The sequence below is a fragment of the Indicator indicator genome, chromosome 33 (genome assembly GCF_027791375.1).
Source record: "Indicator indicator isolate 239-I01 chromosome 33, UM_Iind_1.1, whole genome shotgun sequence".
In the NCBI taxonomy this organism is placed as follows: Eukaryota; Metazoa; Chordata; class Aves; order Piciformes; family Indicatoridae; genus Indicator; species Indicator indicator.
In genome coordinates, this window is record NC_072042.1 from 3665686 (window position 1) to 3687841 (window position 22156).

The 22156-nt window shown below is 44.4% G+C and overlaps 1 protein-coding gene across 1 annotated transcript in view; it reads right to left on the reverse strand.

The window, feature by feature from the left end:
* Positions 1–2935: 2935 nt before the first annotated feature.
* The window catches only part of LOC128977771 (protein argonaute-3), a 29818-nt gene continuing 10597 nt past the window's right edge, over positions 2936–22156 (reverse strand). Inside the window, exons 3-19 of the mRNA XM_054395447.1 lie at positions 21207–21327; positions 20464–20672; positions 18768–18904; positions 15638–15772; positions 12516–12603; positions 12225–12372; positions 11855–11974; positions 11492–11614; positions 10941–11074; positions 10294–10478; positions 9327–9486; positions 8716–8806; positions 7743–7937; positions 6959–7093; positions 6160–6261; positions 4370–4569; positions 2936–3044 (exon numbers count right to left, since the gene is read on the reverse strand). Of these exons, the coding sequence (XP_054251422.1) occupies positions 2936–3044; positions 4370–4569; positions 6160–6261; positions 6959–7093; positions 7743–7937; positions 8716–8806; positions 9327–9486; positions 10294–10478; positions 10941–11074; positions 11492–11614; positions 11855–11974; positions 12225–12372; positions 12516–12603; positions 15638–15772; positions 18768–18904; positions 20464–20672; positions 21207–21327 (2392 nt within the window). The remainder of the gene's footprint in view (positions 3045–4369; positions 4570–6159; positions 6262–6958; positions 7094–7742; positions 7938–8715; positions 8807–9326; positions 9487–10293; positions 10479–10940; positions 11075–11491; positions 11615–11854; positions 11975–12224; positions 12373–12515; positions 12604–15637; positions 15773–18767; positions 18905–20463; positions 20673–21206; positions 21328–22156) is intronic.

The following is a 22156-nucleotide window of genomic DNA, read 5'->3' on the forward strand; positions in this document are numbered from 1 at the left end:
CTACTAGGAGTTTTTGTAAAAGAATTGGGTTGTTGGGTTTGGTTGGTTTTAATCCTAAAAAAACAAAGTCTCTAGTTGAAAACAGTTTTCTGTAAAAAGGCCTAACCCTGATCTTGAATGTTTCCAGGGACAGGGCTTTGACCATGTCCCAGGGCAACCTGTTCCAGTATTTTAACCACCCTCATAATAAAGAGCTTCCTGCTAATGTCCAACCTAAATCTACACTGCTCCAGTTTCTTTTATAAACAGATCTACCAGCTAGAGAGCTTCTAAGAGAAAACTGGCAGGTCACAAACCAAGGAGAACATCTGAGAGACCTATTTGGGAATCACCTTGCTGGGATTCCTTCATTCCCCAACCTCCCTGCAGCAGGTTTCTGTGAAGGGCAAGTGGACGAAGCAGCTGAAGAGCGTGGCTGGGTCCATCCTGGGTGTGTGAGAGCAGCCAGCACAGGCTCATGACTCCCTGGAGACCCCCATATCAGACATGGTGGGGACTGCTGAGCTGTCCTCATCACCCTTCCACCTCCTCCTCTTAGGGACCCCCTGAGCCAGCAGCCAGCTGGCTACTGTCACCACTATTTCCAGTGAAGCTGTGATTTGCAAAGTTAGTATTTATGTTATCTTCCTCAATCCTGGGAGATAAGATTTGTCTGTACAGGCAGTGGTTAGTAAAGCTCTGTGGGATCTTGTCAACAGCACTATGGACATCTCAGTACAACAAAGAAATGCACAAAATACAGTACTTTGTCTTCTGGCAGAAAAAAAAAGGGGGGTGGGGGGGGAAAGATTCATGCCTGTTGAAGCAAAATGGGCTCAGATTTTAGGCTCAAAATACAGTATCTTGGCAAACAGGGGTTTTCAGGAGAGAGCAGCTAAGCTACTGATGCCGACCCGCTGGTTTTCATGTGGAGAGCAGGTGGAGGTCAGGAGGGCTGGGATAACAGCAATGCCCATACAAACTATCTGTATATATCCTATGAACCAGTGCAAATAAAAACAGTCAAAAAATGCAGTTCACGAGTTTACAAAGTGCAAAACTCCCCAGTCCCCCTCATTGAATAAATGCTCGTCTCTGACATCTTAAATATTGGTTTTACCTTTAAAGTGGAATGAAAGAGAGTCCCATTGATCTGTTTCACATTTCAGTGATTTAACACGTTAGAACTATCCCAGCCCTCTTTATTTGCAAAGTGAAATGAAGTTACCAATAACTTAATTTTAAAAGGAAAGTCATTATCAAAGAGGAAAAAAGCCTAAAAACTCTTAGTAATCCCAGACGTCAAATAGGTTTAACTAAGCATGTAAAAACTTAGGATCTTAATTAAAAAAAAACAACCCCAACCCTTTCCATTTCATTCAAACATCCTCTGCATTTCAAAGCCAATTCCTTTGTTAAATCAAAATGCTGGAGTGCCAAAGTAAAGCTCGCAGAACTCTAGAAGAACTTCTTGCTATTCTTCTTTTGATTTAAAAAAGGAAAAAAAATCCAAGATTCCTTCTGACTAGAAAACTTTCCTTTCAAAATTAAGGCTTTTTAACTCTGTCCTTTTAAAATCATGGAGGTGTCCATTCTCCCACAGTTAGTGGTACAAACACTGCTTCAGTACAGCCTCAATGGACACAGGTTTTTTTGTTTGTTTTTTTTCTTTTTTTTTACCTTTAGAACGCTTATTGCACTAAAAGATAGCAAAAACAAGTTGTCAGTTTGTATAAAATAAAAACATGGTTACACTTCTACAAAATAAAAAGTTGATGTTGACCATATGTTCTGTAATAATTAAATTAAAGCATTATTATTACTCTAATAAATATAAAAGAAAACAAAAAGGAAGCTAAAACATAAAAAAAAAAAACAAACCCCAAAACACATCCATGTGAAATCACATTAAGGTGTGAGAGGCAGCAAGTAAAGTAGCATTTTGCTTTTTTTTTTTCTTTACACAAAAAAAAAAAAAAAGAAAAAAAAAGGCCTTAGCTCTAAAGTTTCAGTTCTGGTATTTACTAAGTGAAATCCCATCAAACATGGGACAGCTGATGACACGTGAAGCTTCAAGGTATTTCATTTGCCAGATAGAAAAGAATTGAAACTTTTGGACTAGGTAAGACAGCAGCTTTAGTAAATTCAACCTGGGGGTGGAGGGGTCACTACTGCCTGGCCCAGGATACCACTGGCTTCTTTGCTTTGTGAAAGGGAACTATTGGAGCTGAGAACTCCAAAGCTGTGAGGAAAAGACACAAAGGCAGCAGTTGGCTCAATTCTGTTCAAATTTTTGGATTAGTGTGCAAAACGTCTTCCTCTCCTTCAGCTTTTCTCTGGCTAGCGCTGGGCATTCAAACATGCTGGGATATGTTCACGTTTGAATGCTTGATGGCAATACTGAGAGAGAAAAAAAATTCCTCCCCGCAGTGGGGTAAAAATCAAAACTGCTTATTTTTTGCACACTTGTCCCCCAAAACAATCTCTGTGATTGTTCCTAGGAAAGGAGATTTGTCTTTTCTTTTTCTTAATTTTTTTTTTTTTTTACTTTACTATTATTTCTTTTTCTTGCAAAGAGAGTTGTGCTGCCGAGCAACTTGAGGTAAAGGCGTAAAAAGGGTTTTTAAACTAGGAGAAAAACAACAAGAACAACAACAAAAAAAAAAAACCAAAATAAAAGAAACCAATGATGATGGCGGTGCTTCTGTGCCAAAAAAAAAAAAAAAGAAAGCAGTTGGCTGGTTTCATATTGCATAATAGTGCCGTGTTCCTCGATGAAGTAAACAATCTTCCTCGTGTCAATTTAAGGGTTAAGCCTCTCAACCCCTGCCCCAGTGTCAGCTTTTCGGAGGCACACCCCATAAACCAACCCCACTGGAAAAAACATACATTGTATGTGGCTTAAATTGTTCAGTTCTTCCTCCTCTCGCTGAGTGATGCTCCCATCTTAGTGACTTTAAGCGAAGTACATCGTGCGTAAGGTGTCTTGGTGAATCTGTACGGCCTTCGCCAGGGCCTGCGGGTCTCTGCCGTTGCTCTGTCCTGAAACATGGCTTCCTTCAGCACTGCCAGAGAGACAGGGGTAAAGCAGGGCTGTAAATCACAGGTTGGAAGGCAACCTCAAAGGGCATCTTGTCCAATTCCCCCTGCAGTCAACAGGGACGTCTCCAACTACAGCAAGCATCCCAAGGCTACACCGAGTCTGATTTTGAATGTCTTCAGGGACAGAGCCTCGACCACATCCCTGGACAACCTATTTCAGTATTTTACCACCCTCACAGTGAAGAACTTCGTCCTATTGTCCAACCCTGCTCCAGCTTCCACCACTGCCCCATGTCCTGTCACCACAAGCCTTTCTAAACAGTCCCTCCCCTGTCTTCCTGTATGTCTCCTTTAGATATGGAAATGCAGCTATAAGTTCTCCCCAGAGCCTTCTCTTCCCCAGGGGGAACAACCCCAACTCTCTCAGCCTGTCCTAACTCTTTCAGGTGTCCTCACTCTCCCAGCCTATCCTCACACAAGAGGTACTTCAGCCCTCTGGATCATCTTTGTGGCCCTCCTCTGGACCCACTCCAGCAGGTCCATGTTCATCAAAAAGCCACTCTGACGTCTCTTCAATCCTTAGGAGAGCACCATGGCAACACTAATAGAGTGGTTATCCTGAAAAAAAAAAATCTACTTGTCTGCTCATCAGCAAACTCAAGGCTTCTGACAAATCCCCTCACCTCAACTATTCAGTTTGTTCATCTATAAATAAGCCTGTTACAAATATATTAATGGCTTGACGGTTATAAAGTACTTCTGATGTAGAAAGAAGATTTAGGTAAGTGGCAGGCACTTAACCTTTGCTTCATTCATGATTCCTATAATTCTAAAGGAGAAAAAAAAAACCCTAAATGCGTGGCTTTCCTCCCTCAGAACACGTCAAAGGATTAGCAGAACATTGAAGTAAATGCAAAGAATCATGTAATTGTTTTGGTTGGGAAAAAAACCTCTAAGATCATCAAGTCCAACCATCAACCCATGGCCACTAAACCATGTCCTGAAGTGCCACAGCCACAGGCTTCTTGAACACCTCCAGGGATGGCAGCCTGCTCCAATACCTGACCACTCTTTCGTGGAAGAAATTTTTCCTAATATCCAACCTAAACCTCCCTGGGTGCAATTAAAACTCTCTTAATTTGAGTGTTATTCAGTTGAATCCCCCAACCCACCCCTGCCTGCTGCTGAGCAGCAGCTGTCAGGAACCATTATATTAAGACTAGTCCCGGAGGGAACACAAATTAACTGCAAAACGAGCAGTAATTATCTCCAGTCAGATGGTTTTATACCTGACAATGGAGCAAAGACCAATGGGGACAACACACCTGAGGCTTCCATTGTTACTTACCTGTCGTGTTCTTTGTCCACAAGATGGTATCGTGCTCTGAATGCTACCAAGTGAGCATAATAGGCTGGTGCGGGGATAGAAACCGACCGTGTGCAGCGCACATATGTGTGGCAGAGCTGGTAAGTCAGCAGCTGAAGTTCATCTGCAGTAAAACAGTTATCATCCCACAAAACATGATAGTGTGAGGGACGGCTCGTACCCTGAGAAGAAGGGAACAGCGATTCACTTATCTGGCTTTGCCAAACAATCATCAGTTTTTAAGCTCAGAAAGGGCCAGACTGTCTTGTCTGAACTTCTATGTAACAGCAGCCAAAGAAAAGGCAGTTTTTATGGCAGCCCTAAATGTGTTTAATGATTAATAAGAAGCCTTAACATGCTTTACATGATTATATTACTGTAATTATTCTTGCCTGGAAAAAAACCCCTCGTGCCTTCTAGATACCTCTCAATGATCAAAATGTGCTTCCAACATGACTAAACCACCATTACAACACCTCTTAACTACCTTCAATTAAAACTGTTCCTCATCAAGACACATTTCCCAGAGAAATAACTGCTGCTTTTAACTCATTCCAACCCCTTAGCAACTTAACTTAGAATATGAAGACTAGAAACAGCTCCAGCATTTCCAAAATCCTACTCAAGCCCAAACACTTCCTGAGCTCCACAATGTCCTACAGCTTCAGGAGCTGCCTTGCTCTTCAGCATTATGCTGAGTCTGATTTGTACATGTCAAGGTGTGAAGGTTTCCCCTAGACACACACTTTCACCATCAGTCCTCAAACGTTTCCTTACAGATTATGAAGAAGCTCTGAATATCCAGTACAGTTCTGAGGAACTCTTAGCTCTCTCTTAAATGATTTGACTTGCACTTTGTAAGACACTGTTTTGGAGCGAACACTCCTTTTCCCTCCTCATTTCCCCTACAAAGAGTTAAATCTTGCAGTGTAACTGAATTAGGTCAATAGCTGTGTTTTAGCCTGGCAAGAAGTCTCTCCTTTTAAAAATATATCTATTTAAAAAGTATCAATTAAGTTGAGACTTTTGTGGCTTGCTATATGAAATGCAATGAGCTGCAACTACATCTGGGAATTCTGCTTCAGTTTGGATTGAGACTATTTTTTACTTCCAAGTGGTCAAACCCCAGTTTTCCCAGACCCAGCATAGAAACAGACAAGTAAGGGGAGAAAAGCAGCAGGAGTTTCAACTCCTGAATAAAACCAAATTGGAAATCCCCACCCAATCTAACCAAACCCTATGACAATGTGGTCAGACTCACAGGGTAAAAACATAAGAGTCAATTTTTGTCTCCATTTTTAAGCAATGTTCTGGTACAATTTTTGTCATTAAGTTGACTCCACGGTGCTGCTGGCAATACCAGCACACTGCTGGATTTAATTTCCACAGCCTGTAATTCACCAGTCTGCATTTAGTCAGCAAATAAACATTGCCTTCAGTCCTCCAAATAGTTTACATTGGAGAACTTGATTCGATGTTAAATTTCATTGTGGTTCCAAATCATTAAAATAGCAAGTCGTCTTTTCAGAAATACCAAAGGTACAAAATAAGGTGACCTGTTTAAAATCAATTTTAAGAAGTATCACTCACCACCCATTAAAGTCTTAAAGGGGTAGCAGAGAGCACCTCTTAAGCCATAATGTGATATCTGGGATAAAACTGAGCTACCTGACGTTTCTCTACTAAATAACTGTTCGCAGACACAAGTGGCAGATAAGGGAGAAAGCCAACATGTCCTAAATCCACAGTTACTTACACAGAAACTGCCATACCTGTATTCCAGCATGGCTACAGAGGTAAAAATCAAACTCATATGGATGTGTGATATCTGTGTCTACAGTTGTGCCAGCCGGAATATTGCCGCTTCGTCCAACCTAGAGAAAAAGCCTTGTTAAAAAGTGCAGCTAACAAATCTTTACAGACCTCAGCTGTAATTACAAGTTCTGTTCAAGACATGCCAGGTGTCAGCGAATGAACTGCCTCAGAGCTTTTGTCAGTGCAGAAGCCAAGGATGTTCACAGAATAGCTCAGGCTGGAAGGGACCTCAGAGAACATCTCCTCCAACCTCCCTACCATGGCAGGGACAGTTCTGAACTAGACTCATCTGCTCAAGGCTTGACCCAGCCTGGCCTTGAACACCCCCAGGGAGGAGGCAGCCACAACCTCCCTGGGCAGCCTATTCCAGAGTCTCACCACCCTCTTACTGAAGAGCTTCTTCCTAAGCTCCAGTCTAACCCTGCTCTGCCTCAGCTTCAAACCATTCCTCCTTGTCCTATCTCTAGACACCCTTATGAAAAAGTCCCTCTGCAGCCTTCCTGTAGGATCCCTTCAGGTATTGGAAGGCAGCTCTAAGGTCCCCCTGAAGTCTACTCTTCTGTAGGCTGGACAACCCCAGCTCCCTCAGCTTATCCTCATAGCAGAGGTGTTCCAGATGTTCCAAGTTTGACAGTGACACTCTATGGCTCCCCACCATCCCAACACAGAACATTGTGCTCATTAATTCACCACCTTGCCTGAAGGCAAAGACAATCACATTTACTGAGAAGCATTTTCCCATAAGGTGCTCATTACCCTTTCTGTTCTGTCAGCACAGAACAATCGTGTGTGATGCCTTTTCTGCACCACTATGTAGGTGATTCCTGGCTGATAATCCTTCTCCAGGCTGATGCAGGCTTCTCGAATGGCCAGCAGCTCATAATACAAAACCTGCAAGGGTAAAGAGCAGAACAGGTTGGGTTTTCCTTCCATTGCCTTCTACACACAACACCAAGGAAATGCCATGCAGTTAACACTATTAAGTGCAACTTAGGAAGTTCTTAGGGGCAGGGTTTCTCCAGTTGACCTTTAAGACCTCAATAATCTTAAAAGTCTTTTCCAATCAAAACAATTCTATGATTCTAAATTCCAAGACCTCTCCTTCCCAGACAGAAAAGAAATTACAACTTCTCTTACCCAATGTCCTTAAGAAATTGTCTCCTTAAGTCTCAATTATTTTCAGATTTATAGAATGGTTTAGGTTGGAAGGGACCTTAAAGATCACCCAGTTCTAATGCCCCTACCATGGGCAGGGACACCTCCCACTAGCACAGGTTGCTAAAGGCCTCATCCAGCCTGGCCTTGAACACCTCCAAGGAGTGGGCATCCACACCTCCCTGGGCAACCTGTTCCAGTGTCTCACCACCCTCACTGTAAACAATTTCTTCCTAATACCCAGTCTCAATCTCCCCTCTTGCAGCTTCAATCCATTCCCTATTGTCTGGTCAGTATTTCGTAATATCCTGGTGTCAATAAATGGTGGACTGGAGTTAGTAACAAAGCTAGAGAGTCCTTCAAGAAAGCCACAAAATGAACCAACCTGTCGAAACTGTCCTTCAGAGACTCCATCCCTGTAGAAGATGATACGTGTGGGCTTGAAGCGTGTGGACTTGTAGAACTGGATGAGCAGCTCTCTCACCATGGAGGCAAGGTCCTGGATGATCTCCTGCCGGGGTCGCTGAACTCTCACCGTGGCACAGTACCGGCTTGGATGAGCATCCATACTACCTACAACCTTCAGGAGAAGATGACAGGAGTCAAGACTTCAAGATCAAAGCTGTACCAAGACAAATAAAAGAGTAAAAATGGCAAGAGCAGTGATTTTCAAGTAGAAGACACTCACAGTAAACCAACCACCACAGTAATGTTTTTAACCACAGGCTTGTAGTAGGTGCAGATTTAACACCTCCAAGCACCCTGAAACACAGCTGCAGAATTTGCCTTGGAGTCTTCTTTGTGGACAGCACTCATGTATCATAATCCAAAGAGACATTTTTTTTAATTTGAAGTTTTCTCACTTTTTACACAGAGAAACACTGCAGTTTGCCTTAGTGACTTTAAACACTTCAATCAATACCAAGGGGACAAAATAAGGACTGACCAAGCATCCAACCACCACCTTGATCTCCTGGACTGTACCAATGCAAAAGGTGAGAGGTATGAAAAACATCCCTGCTAAACCAAACCTTTAATTACACTTTTCTCCTTAAAAAATGCAAGAATATTATCATCTAAGATCACCAAGCTGCATTATTCCCCTCAGAATATTTCTGCAGAGCTTGATTATTTAACAAAGTGCTATTTTACCTTGACTGTAAGTCAAAAAAATCTAAGGCAATAGCCTGAAGTATGAGGCTGTGTTTTCCTTTCCAAGACATGATTTTTAAGAATATCAGAAACGCATGCAAAGAGCTGGCAAAGATATTTGATGTAGACACAGTCCATGAGTTGCATTTATTCTTCTAGTATTTACCCAAGATGAAAAACACCAACACTAATTGAATCAAACTTACAGCAGCAATGGAAGGCTTCTTTCCATCTCCAGCAGGAGGGTGAGTGACATCAGCTCCCAAAAAGATCACTGGCTGCTGGAACACAGAAGGTCTTCAAAAAGAAAAAAGTGCTAAGTCATGCTTGTAGATGAAGAGTTAGTGCAAGATCATTGCTCAATGTAAGGGGGGGGGGTTGCTTCTCTGTGCTGAGCTGCCCAGAGAAACCTTCTCAGCAGGTAACTCTGGCCAAATCCTAACAATGCAACCTTTGCTACAGGGTGGGAGCTTCAAAACCAGCATAGTAGTCATAGATTCACAGAATGGTTTGGGTTGGAAGGGATCTTAAAGATCATCCAGTTCCAACCCCTTGCCATGGGCAGGGACACCTTCCAATAGCCCAGGTTGCTCAAGGCCTCATCCAACCTGGCCCTGAACACCTCCTGGGAGGGGACATCCACAACCTCCCTGGGCAACCTGTTCCAGTGTCTCACCACCCTCACTGTAAAGAATTCCTTCCTAATCTCCAGACCAAATCTGCTTACTTGGCCATGTGCAAATTTTGGGTGCCAAGAAGCAAAGTTAACCACATCTGTTAAAACAAATCCCAAATCCGTCTCCCCAAAGAGCCTTACCGTTGGTGAGGTACAAGGATGTTGTTGATTCCTCCTAGCTTAACATTAATCTTCAGGCACAGATTTGAGAGGGTCTGTGGAGATGTTTTAATGACGTTCTTGACTTGAACACACTGCGTGGCCATCCCCAGAAGCGTATCTCCCACTCGCTTCACCTCCGCTGAGAAGCAAACATCAGGATGCAACTTGAGGCTGCTTGAAATCCTTGCAAGTATTTTGATCTTAGTTTAACTCACATTCATTTCAATGTGTTTACTCTGCAAAATAACTTCCAGCCTACCTCCATGCCCAGACCTGCTTCAAATTAATTTTATCTTCAGACACAAAACTTTTGGTTTTCTAATGTCTAAAGAATGGCCCTGAAGAATTTCACATAATCACAGAATCATCAGGTTGGAAAGGACCTCAAGGATCATCTGTTCCAACCCCCCTGCCATGGACAGGGACACTTTCCACTAGATCAAGTTGCCCAGAGCCACGTCCAGCCTGGCCTTGAAAACTTCCAGGGATGAGGCTTCCACCACCTCCCTGGGCAACCTGTTCCAGTGTCTCACCAACCTTACGGTGAAGAACTTCTTCCTAAGGTCTAATCTAACTCTCCCCTCCTCTAGCATGGATCCATTCCCCCTAGTCCTATCACTACCTGACACCCTAAGAAGTCCCTCACCAGCTTTCCTGTAGTCCCCCTTCAGATATTGGAAGGCCACAATAAGGTCTCCTTGGTGCCTTCTCTTCTCCAAACTGAACAACCCCAACTCTCTCAGCCTGTCCTCATAGCAGAGGAGTTCCAGCACTCTGATCATCCTCGTGGCCCTTCTCTGGACATGTTCCAGCATGTCCATATCTTTCTTGCAATAGGGACTCCAGAACTGGACACAGTACTCCAGGTGATAAGGTCCTAACACACTAGGCAGCAAGTTTCTCAGGATACCTGACCAAACAGGTAAAGACAGTGGGTTTCCCTTACCGTACACTGGGGTCTTCCCTGGCAGGATGACAATGATGAGCTGAAGCCCTGAATAGGTGTTCTTGAGGTGTCTGAACATGGGTTCCACACTGTCTGCCCCCTGGGCATATTTGCAGAAGCAGGGCTGGCCTTGGATGGGCATCCCGGCGTCCTTGGAGATCTTGCGCAGCTGATCCGTGAAACCCCTGGAGAGGAGAAGCTCTTTGAATTTTGGCAGTACAATAGCACCCAACCACCAAAGCATAAGGGGACAGATGATGTCATTACTCAAAGGAACATGATTCCAAACAGAATGTAAAGCAGCATTCAAATCACATTCATTATGTGGAGCTATGTAACAGCTTTGAAACACCACAGGCCAGAATGGGGCAAAAGAAAAGTTTAGACAACTCTGGTATTTCATTCCAGCCATCAGAAGGAACTACATAGAGAGCAGCAACATCAGAGGACCAAACCCCCACAGTGTATCGAGGTACAGTGTTTGGCTGGAGCTTCCAGCAAGGATGGAAAGCAGCTTGGATTCTCTCCCTAACATCTTAGATGACTAAGCCCAGGTAAAGTGTTCATTATGAGTCCTGTATTCATCTTTTCACTAAGATGGCTTCACTAAGAGAACAGTCCAAAGCCTGAACCATGACATGCCTTACTTCAGTATTTCTTCTCTGCATTGTCTCTGTGTTGCAAAGCAAGCTATAGCCCACATTTTGATCTCAACCCCAGTGTGAAATTGCTTCCCTCTCATGTCCCACACTCCATGGCTTGGGGTTGCCACCGTTCGATTCTGTGGAAACAAAAGCAACAGAAACTCTAGTGAGTGAACAAGGCAGAGAGAAAAGAGCGAGCTCGGGCAGCAAGGCAGAGAGGGAGGGAGCTCGGGCAGCAAGGCAGAGAGAGGGAGCTCAGGCAGCAAGGCAGAGAGGGAGGGAGCTCGGGCAGCAAGGCAGAGAGTGGGAGCTTGGGCAGCAAGGCAGAAAGAGAGGGAGCTCTGGCAGCAAGGCAGAGAGAGAGGGAGCTTAGGCAGCAAGGCAGAGAGTGGGAGCTTGGGCAGCAAGGCACAGAGAGAGGGAGCTTGGGCAGCAAGGCAGAATTTACCATTCAAACTGGTCCCTGCACTGCACAGTGCAAGTGAAGAGACTGAAATGGTCAGCATGCACTGGAAATGAGCCTCCAAAAGAGAAGCAAAAAGCCAGAGCCTCACCCGCCCTCCGTACTGCAGCATGGGGGCTGGCAGCACGCGCCCCGTCACGTGAGCCATCTCATCCCGCACTTTGAACTGGAACTCTTGAACAAATGGATCTGCATCATAGTTTGCACTTCTCACCTAAAAGAAGAGTTGTTCCATGTTACAGAAGTATCTAATTACTGAGAGAGTGGTCAGGCGTTGGAACAGGCTGCCAAGGGAGGTGGTGGAGTCACCATCCCTGGAGGTGCTCAAAAAAGGAGCAGATGTGGCACTTTGGGACACGGTTTAGTGGTCATGGAGGTGTGTAAGACATTTAGGCATTAATGTAATTGATCCCAGTGTCATTTAGTGACACACAACTGAAACTGAAGAACTCACCAGTCTGCTTATCTCCTCTTGCCTATCTGGAGCAGACCTTGCTGTGGCCTTTATCATGGTTGATGTCTGATTGTCTGTTAGCTTCTTGATACAGCGCTGGCCAGCTACAATATTACAGACCTGAAGGGAAACCCAGAAGTGTCAATCCACACTTAGAACCACACAGACACAACATCCCACCCCTGCATATGCATTCTCACAGTTCTAAACTTTGAAGGGCATCAAATGTAGATAGGTTTTTAGTGAAATAGAAGAAGAATGAAGGTGCAGAATACGTAACACCTGGTACTGCCAAGTGTCCTGCTGTAATGGCCTGCAGAATGACACAGCCCACCAAGAACAAGCTGATGTAACAGAACAGGTTCCTTACTTCTAAAGGCAAGTAGGTGTGTTTCTGCTCTTGTCCCACTTGTAGGCAAGGAAGATGAGGGTATTTCAGCTGGAGGTTGTATTTCTCTCTGAAATACTGTGCTACTGTTCTTTCCACAGTCTGCCCGTTTTCTAACTGTAAAGGAAAGCTGAAAAGACACAGATTTTACTAAAACAGACAGAAAGCTCAGTTGCCAAGCATCAGCACCCCCCAAACTAACAAAATATTAAGTCCTATTCCATCTTTGGTGTTCAGCTGTCACACATTTTACACTGGCAAAGAGCAGCTTACGTTTGATGGCTCGCAGGCCGTCTGGTGACGTTACACACGCGGTATTTCCTTCTCATCGTGCCACAGTGAGTCACCTCCACCTTGAGACCTGCACAAAAGCACCAAGGCCTCTCATGTCACAACTGCACAAAGGTCTGCATGTTCTAATCCAACAGCTTTGATGATCAGTGTCACAGAATCAGAGAGGGTTAAGGGTTGGAAGTGACCTCTAGAGATCGAGTCAAACCTCCCTGCTAAAGCAGGGTCACCCAGGGCAGGTCACACAGGAATGCATCCAAGTGGGTTTTGAATCTCTCCACAGAATGAGACTCCACAATCTCTTTGGGCAGCCTGCTCCAGGGCTCCAGCACCCTCACAATAAAGAAGTGTCTTCTCATGTTGAGGTGGAACTTCCTGGGCTCCAGCTTGTAACCTGTTGTTCCTTGTCCTATTACTGCGCACCGCTGAAGATGAAGAGCCTGGCACCTTCACCTTGACACCCACCCCTCAGATATTTATAGGCATCAGTAAGATCCCCCCCCCTCAGCCTTCTCTTTTCAAGACTAAACAGCCTCAGGTCTCTCTGTCTTTCCTCACAGCAGAGATGTTCCAGTCCCCCAAGTCATCCTCATAGCCTCCACTGGACTCTCTCCAGCAGATCCCTGTCTCTCTTGAACTGGGGAGCTCAGAACTGGACCCAGTATTGCAGGTGTGGTCTCACCAGGGTCAAACAGCACAAGATCAGAAATTAATATCCTCCAAACATTTTGCTTCCATTATCATAGCGTATTTAATGCTCAATGTCATCTGAACTTCTTGTGGCACTTTCATTTAGCAGGCACATGACTAACCTCAGACACAGCTGTTTTCACCATGTTCTCTTCCCATTCTCAATGCTGATACCTCTTAAAATCAGCAGTTCCAACATAATGGGAAATCTGGGCAAACCCAGATTTCTGCCTTCTTGCTCATTTCCTTCCCCCCTTAGTTTTGTGCACACATTCAGCCTGTAATTTTCTTTCACTTCACAGACCAAGTTTAACTTTAGATTTTGAGCAGCTGAAGATCTCAATCTCCAAGCACAAGGATAATGACAGCAACAACAGCAGGTCACAGAGGCTTTCAGGGGCTATTTCTGTGCACTGTGTGTGCACTGTCTGGGCTCTACAGAGAACAGACAACATCTGCTGGGAGCACTGAGCTTATCACACCAGTGCTGCACAGCAACACCACCTGTGAGGCTAGAAAAAGCCCTAACAGTAAGAAAAAGGAGGTGAAAACAGAGCCTTAATGCCCAAACAATACAACCTATAGTCTGCTTGTGCAGGCTTGAGAGAGCAGCTGGATGACTTGACACATTGAGCCTCGTGTGCATTGTGAACCTCAGACTGAATACCCCACATCATATCAGGTCCCTGAAGCACCACAGAGCTGTTATGGTGTTTAGTTACAAGGGACACAGACATGCCAAAGAACTTCCAACTGGACTTTAGTTGACTCCTGACAACACTAATTGCAACCTTAACTTAGAAAATGGTATCACCAAAACCATCCTGCTATCACCAAAACCCAGCCTGATGTCATCTTGTGCTGGGCTGGGGCTGATTTACACAAGAAGCTGGGAAGGGGCAGAGCAGCCAAGGGGATATTCCACACCATATTCTAGACCACAGGACATCACTGGGGGAGCTGGCCAGGATCACAGCTGAGGAATGGGCTGAGCATCATGCTCTGGGTGGTGAACATTTGCATTGTGCATCACTCACATTAGATATATTCCTTTATTAGTGTTCTCATTGTTAGTTCTTCTCTCTTTGTGCTGTCCCATTAAACTGTTCTTATCTCAAGAGTTTACCTTTTTCTTCCAATTCTCCTCCCCATCCCACCAGGGCAGGGAGGAGTGAGCAAGCAGCCACCTGGGGCTTAGTTACCAGCTGGGCTTAAAAACCATGACAAGCATTAAGAGAAAATACACACAAAAAAAAAAGAAATAAAAGGAACCCATGAAGCACTGTGGTCAAGCAGCAAAGGGTTGTGATCACAGAGAGATCTGGAACCCATTCACTGCTTTGTCATTAATCTGCTGTGACACTACAGAAGGCGCTGCCCTCCCACAGAGCTGCTCAGGCTGCCAACTCTCGAACGCAGGCTTTGCTTCACTCTCTGTGATCACAACATCTTGGCTGAAGTCCCCAGATACTACAGTAGTAAAAATAAATATTGACAGCAAAGGTAACCTTTCAGCATCATCTGACTGCAGCAGCAGAGCCTCTGAGGAATCCACAAGCAAGCAGAGACAGCTTCTCCTTCTCCAGTTACCTGTCTTCCAGAATGAAGACAGACAGGTAGGTGTAAAAGGGAGGCATGTCAGGACTGCTACAAAATAATTCCTTTAAGGTGTTTTTTTTCCACCAATGACTATTCTGTGAACACATCAGTTTATGTCTACAGCTGAGATTTCTTTTTTTACTATCCACTTTTTCAGTATGGTGTAATCCTGCATCAACTAGCAGGAGTGTTTAAGAGCAGAATTTTGCAGAGCTGAGCTCTTTCCAGGCTTCTCTCTCTTGCAGATCACCCTGGAATGAAAGGATATGGGCACAAGCAAAGCCAAGTAGCATATATGGAGTGAAACTACTCAAATCAGCAGCTTATGCAACTCCTTTGGAATGGAATTTGGCTTTCAGCTGCAAGTTAGCAAGTGGCACTTGTTCCTCCATAAGGCACTGGGCTATTAGAAGTCACTACAACAGCACACTTCCAAAGAAGCAGTGATGGTAGCTTTGAAATCCATTTCCTCTTTGCCTTAGCATTTAAAGAGAAGAGCTACAGCACAATGCTACTGTGGCCTCAGTGCCCCTTGCCTATTACAGGTTAGCCATCCAGCAAAGAATTTCCCTCCATCCAGGCCAGAAGCAACACACTTTCTCTTTCCCTCTTCAAGCCACTGGGAACATTCCTCATTTCTCAGCTTTCACTTCTGTAGAGCTCATTGCCTCATTCAGGACTAGAACTACAAATGGGCCACACACTGTGGTTCTCCTAGCAGCTTTAGGGCCCTTTTGATGCTAACCAGGAGGCTTGCAGTTCAAACAAGGCCTTGATTGTGTTGGCTGGGACAGAACAGACACATTTCTACTCACCCTTTATCTCTTTGGTGAATTTTACCCGATGAGAATCAGTCAGAGGTCTTGGTTGTTCATCGATATTATGAATGTCAAGAACTTCACACATAAACTGAATGACAGGTTGTGCTTTGTAGAAGGCAGTGGCAGAAACTACAAAGAGCAAAATAGGAAGTGTAAAAAAGAAAAAACCACAGCAAGTCAAGACTGTTGTGAAGCAGTACATAAATAAATGCTGTCTAAAACTCCACATAACCCCCAAGCAAACGTTGTGAGGCACAGGATTTTAAAAGCAGATGAGCAAAGCTTGCAACAATTAAGTGTAAAAGCCAGCACATGGCCCACTGTGACACATCAGCCTCCAGCACAGTCATCCTGCAACCACCTTGCATTGCAGGGTTTTGAAAGGGTTTTTCCCCAAAGAATTTATTTCTAGAGAGCTGCAATGTCCCTGAGAGAGCCTCTCTGTGGGCCCTGTATGGAGCTGCAAGCAGAAGCAGCATTACTGGATCTCTGCTGAAGGATTTTGAACATGAGAAGCTAAGATGATTGAATGTGCACTGTCAAGTTAGTCAGGGACACAATCTGCTCAATTACTGCAACAATACTTGGTAGAAACATGAGGACTATTTTGATTGTACACAAATTATGTTACCTGGATCTACCAAAATCTCTTACCCTCCTGCATACTAATGACACAATGCCATTAAGTGGTAATATATTCAGTTTTAAGCAGGAGAGTTGACTCACTTGATGGAAGGAAGAGTATAAAGAAGTTGCTTGACAAAGGTTATAAACAACTGAACCACCACAGTGCAGGAAAGGTGAGAGGTACCAGACACAGCCCAGCTGCTCCGCACCTTTACACCTTAAAATGGCAACAACAGGAAAAAAAACCCCACTTGACAAGCATTTTATTAGCTTTCCAGATCTCCTGTACCAAACCCACCACATCTCTGTGCTAACACAACATTCTTCAGACATGTGTCACTTCAGCAGGCTGCCAACTTCACACGAGGCACTGGGGCCAACACCTCGGGCTGCTGGGGGCTGAATGAACACACAAAGAGCTGACACCCAGTGCTGTCAGCAACTCTGGTTTGTCTCCCACAGCAGCGTGGGGAGAAAGAGACTTTGCAGAGAACTTTGTAGGAGTTAAACAACCAGAAGAAAAATCAAGTGATGGGATTTGAGTCTAATCTTCCCAAGCCTCAAACCACAACACCAAGGGATTGCCCTGTCAATCGTGACTCATGAAGCTCTTCAGTTTCTCATTCACAGAAAGGATTGAACAATTCCTGCTGCAAGAATTAGGACTCTTAGGTTTCCTCTGCTGCAGGAATTAGGACTCCCAGGTTCTCTCTGCTGCAGGAATTAGGACTGCTAGGCTCTCTCTGCTGCAGGAATTAGGACTGCTAGGCTCTCAAACGATGGGAGGAGAAACTGTCTTCACAGAAAGGACTTCATGAATTGGTATAAATTAATACTCTTGTCCTACCTGAGCTGTAGTTCCCCCAGTAGCTAGCATGCAGACACTAGCATTGGCTATTTCAGATTCACACATTCATCCAATAGTTTGGGTTGGAAAGGACCTCAAAGGTCATCTAGTTCCAACCCCTTGCCATGGGCAGGGACATCTTCCACTAGATCAGGCTGCCCAAGGCCTCATCTGGCCTGGCCTTGAATACCTCCAGGGAGGAGGCATCCACAACCTCCCTGGGCCACCTGTTCCAGTGTCTCACTACCCTTACTATAAAGAATTTCTTCATAATCTCCAGGCAACATCTCCTCTCCTCAAGCTTCAATCCATTCCCTCTCATCGCTCACTACTGTTTCTCAGACTGTAAGATTCTGACATTCATTTTTCCAACAGCTCCACCACAGCAGCTGTTTGAAAGGTAATTTTACAAGAACAAACCCATGTGGAGTCACATCAGTATCATCCAAAACTCAGATAAACCGGAACACATAAACTGGGGAGATTTGCACTGTGAAAGCACAGCATCATCTGCAACATTTCATCCTGCTCCCTGACAGATGCTAAGCACAGTCTGACCTAGAGTGCTTAACCCAGTGCAGAACAGCCAGACTGTTTACCTTGGGTTTCTAAAGCATTTCAAACAGACAGTGAGAGCAGCATCTGAATGAGAGAAAACTTTCAGCAGCACCTGCACCTCCAAGCCTGACATTTTTCAATAGGGGTTTAACAACTAAATAGGCTCAGCCTGCTTACAGAGCTGGGAGTCTGACACATGCACCAGTTGATCTCAGATGCATTCAGCTGGGACTTAATAAAGTAGTGCAAAGCAGAGCTGGTTTTGCATAAGAAAGCCCATCTCAATTAGCCCTATTCACACAAGTGTTTGGGATATGTTTTGCAGTTTTCTTGGAAGCACTGAGCAGCACCTACTGTGGCCAGCTGCACAGAGACACATCTTGAGCAGCTTGCCTGGATTACTGTGGCCCTACCCAAGCAGAAAAGGAAGCAGGGAAACAAGCTTTGCCAGGTTTTTCCTTCCTAGGTACACTTTTTTTTTTTTTTGGTCCAAATTTCTGCCAAAACATCAACATGATGATAACTCCAGAGAGAAAAACAAAAGTTAGATTTCTAGACAGGCTTTGCTTGTACAGGTCTGGCCTGAACTGGCTGAACAGGAAGCCAATGTATGCACACATACACTTCATTATTGCACTCACACTCTACCATTATGGTCACAACTTCTGCAGTTGGCTGACTCCACAGCTCAGGATGTCACAAAAGACATCCTGAATCCTAAATCTTCAAAACTGAGCAACGAGACACAAGCATTAAGACCTTCCAGCTGAAAACTGCTTGTCCATAAAGCAATGAAGACTTTGAAATGTTTCTCATTCTGATATAAATTCCAGCAAAACACCCCAAGCTACTTTAACTCTTCACTATTTACAAGATGAATTAAGAAAACAGTGTACAAAGTGACTTCTGGTGACTAAATCCCTCTGTGGAGGGAGCACCAGAAGTTACCACCACACAGCAATGTGGTACCAGAAACTCAAGCACATGACAGTGGGATACAATGGGAAGGTCATTCTTATTCCTGGAGGCATGTTTTATTCTTTATATATTATTCTCTGTATTCTTTATTCTTAACTTTGAAGGGCAGCTTACCATCAATATTGAGCATCATCTTCCACATGGCAGGCCGAACAGACTGATGGAATCCAAACCAGACTTCCCTGCCACCCCCTAGGGGGTGATCATAGCCTTCTGGAGCTGAGAAAAAGGAGCGGCCCACAGGAGTGTACCTAGGGAAAAAGATGACCACACGTTTATGCTGTTGATGTCCAGATATAAAATGCTGCTTTCCAAATGAAAAGAATTCTCTAACAAGGATTATAACACACAGCATTATTATTTTGGGGAAGGTTGTGCATCAGGAATCAGTGCCCAGAACCAAGTTCAAACACCACACCCTGGACACTTCTGCTCCTGTTGCAGTGGTTTTAAATTTGGACAAAACATTTACCACTTTTAGCAAGGCATAACCACTTCCAGTTTTTACACCAAGTCAAGACCTAAGTTAACTTACTCTTCCTGATCTTCCACTTCAAGAAAGTATCATCTCCACCAGAGCAGATTCTGTACAACAGCACTCCATATACTGGACTGAGCCTCAAACAGCAATGTGCATGATTTACTAGGGGGCATTTAAGCACCAGGCACACTGAGAGCATAACTATGGTGGAAACAAAGAACTAGAGAAACTATTGTTTCTCTCTCAGGTGGAACACAGCTGCTCATGAACTTGCACACCTCCTCACATTTGTAATGGCCAGCCATAGGCACAGAGGTAAACTTCACAGAATGGTTTGGGTTGGAAAGGATCTTAAAGATCATCCAGTTCCAACCCCCCTGCCATGGGCAGGGACACCTCCCACCAGCCCAGGTTGCTCAAGGTCTCATCCAGCCTGGCCCTGAACACCTCCAGGGAGGGGACATCCACAACCTCCCTGGACAACCTATTCCAGTGCCTCATCACCCTCATTGTAGAGAATTTCTTCCTAATCTCCAGTCTAAATCTACCCTCCTCAAGCTTCATTCCCTCTCATCCTATCACTACAAGCCCTTGTAAAAACTCCCAACTTTCTTGTAGCCCCCTTCAGGTACTGGAAGGCTGCTATAAGGTCTCCCCAGAGCCTTCTTTTCTCCAGACACATCTGTCATGTTTCCTTCGGATCAAGGGTAGGGGAGGAACTCTGGCTTCCAGAAAACCACAAGTCATTTTGTTAAGAGTCAGTTACACCCAGTGAGAAACACCAGTGCAAAACCATCCTCCAGCCTAACAGCAGCAATCACACTTCAAAATTAACTTTCACTAACCAAATAAAGCAAAATGAATTTGAGCTTCTCTAAGCTCAGGGTCCTGAGATAAAGAACAACAGACTTTGTTTGGACAGGGACATGGTCTCCAGTGTCTATCTAAACCATGAGAAGCTGCACCATCGACAGGTGATGAATTAAAGATAGTCAAAACCATCAGGTGGGTGCCACTTGGCTCAACTCCAGAAAGCAAGATGAAAGCAGGGCTGCAGCACACCATAATCTGACAGCATTTCAATTAAGGTCTATTCCAGTTGTCTCCTGGTGTTTGATCTTTTCAAACCCATCAGCTGCTCTGGAGTTTCAGTGCCTCCAGAAACACACTGGTACCTCTCTAGCTTCCCTCTCCCCTGCTCAGCTAACCAGCTGTGCTACCTGAGGGGAATGCCCATTTTCTCTCTTCACCTGTGAAAAAACAGGGATGAGGGTCTCCCAGTGGGGATACCTTGGGTAAAGACAAACTGCAGGAAGACAGTGAACCTACTTCATGGAGGGGAGGTGTCGTAGCACCACATCGACAGCATGAACAGGGTTAGTGCTGATAGGTTTGTCTAGTTCCAGAGGCTCAGGCAAGGTTCTTCCTGTCAAAACTTCATGCAGCAAGTGCCAGCTCACCCGAGAAACAAACTTTATTGACACTTTGAAGGGACGATCTTTTCCACCTTCTCCTGGTAATGTCACATCCAAATCCACCTGGGTGGGGAAAGACAAAAAAAGAAACAGTTGTTTAATTCCATGTCTGAGAGCTTTGAGTTTCTCTTCCTTCCTATAACTGGGCCAAAGACTCAAAACCTCAGATATTGAGGACACAGCATGTTTGGTGGAAGTACCCTAGCAAATACACACAACACAGAGAAACTGGGCCCTCACCAAGCAGAAAAGGATCATGTCAGCCTTTGTCATCTTGAATCAGAAAACTTTTAACCTGTGGTTTGATGTTTTAACAGCATTTCACTGGCAGGGATTGGATTACAGTCTGTAAAACTGAGTCTTTAACAGATTTTGCTGTAGAAAGAGGCTGCTACATTCGAGGGGAAGTCCTGGATGCAATCTTTAGAGGCACACTGGGATTTGCAGAGAACACATTAGCAGGACTCCAGTTCAGTACAGATGTTGTAAGACACTTTCAGTTTTGTCACAAGTTGGGTTTGTTCCTTTCTCTTTCCTATAAAGCCATCAAAAGCATCATTCTACCCCCTCACCCCCACCTCCCCCCAGTTATCTTACCCCAGTAGTGGCCACAGGGAGTGGATTTGCTGTATAGAGGCTTCTCTTCCCATCATAAACTGGTCTACGGTCCCCAAATATTGTCACTTTAAAATGCTGCACCATTGAGTCCACCACCTCCCTAGAAAAGTTGATATTTACATTGAAGATGTTTTCAAAGCAGACTGGAAGTGGCTCCCACATCCCCCTGTGTTTCAACAATCACATTACTCAAGTGAATGATCCAACACCCACTGGTATTCCAGAGAGGTGCTTCACAAACTGCAGCTAAAATGACAGGAAAAAAAAAAAAAAGAATAAAATCATCAGCAACACAAATGCTCAAAGCGTGGAAAACTATGGTTACTGAAATAATTTCAGAAAGTCCCAGGAATGAGTGAGGCCTTTGTACAACCTCTGTGATGGAAAACAAGGACAGACTTACCTTGGAAGAATCCCACAAGCTGGTTTTATGAAAAACTAGCACAAATCCACCAGGGAAAGCTGTGCCAGCTCCCGGGAGCAGCAGTTAATTGGAGCCTATCCAGTAACGTTCAGCTGCTCCTCAATTAACAGCAGGTTTGAATTCTGCCTGCACTGTGTGTATAAAAATGAGGCACCCTGACAAAAAAAAAGAGTCTTCACTTTAAATCCTTAATCTGAGGTTTTACAACAAAATCAAGTAAGAGCCTGATCAAATTTACAGGCAGTTACAGAATAAAGAAAAGCTGGGAGAATCTAAGCTGATGACAATAAAGAAAATAGTGACCTGATCCGGGCACTGGAATTACACTTCGAAAAAACCTCCATAAAATCCTCATCTGGTATAAGAAAGGCTTCTTGCTCTCAGTAGTGGATATATCAAATCCCAGAAGACTTCTGCAATACCTCTAAGTGAAACATGACTTCAGGATTTGAACTCCTCGGGGATTCTTTGTGTTTCAGTGGCACACCAACTCCATCCTACTTTA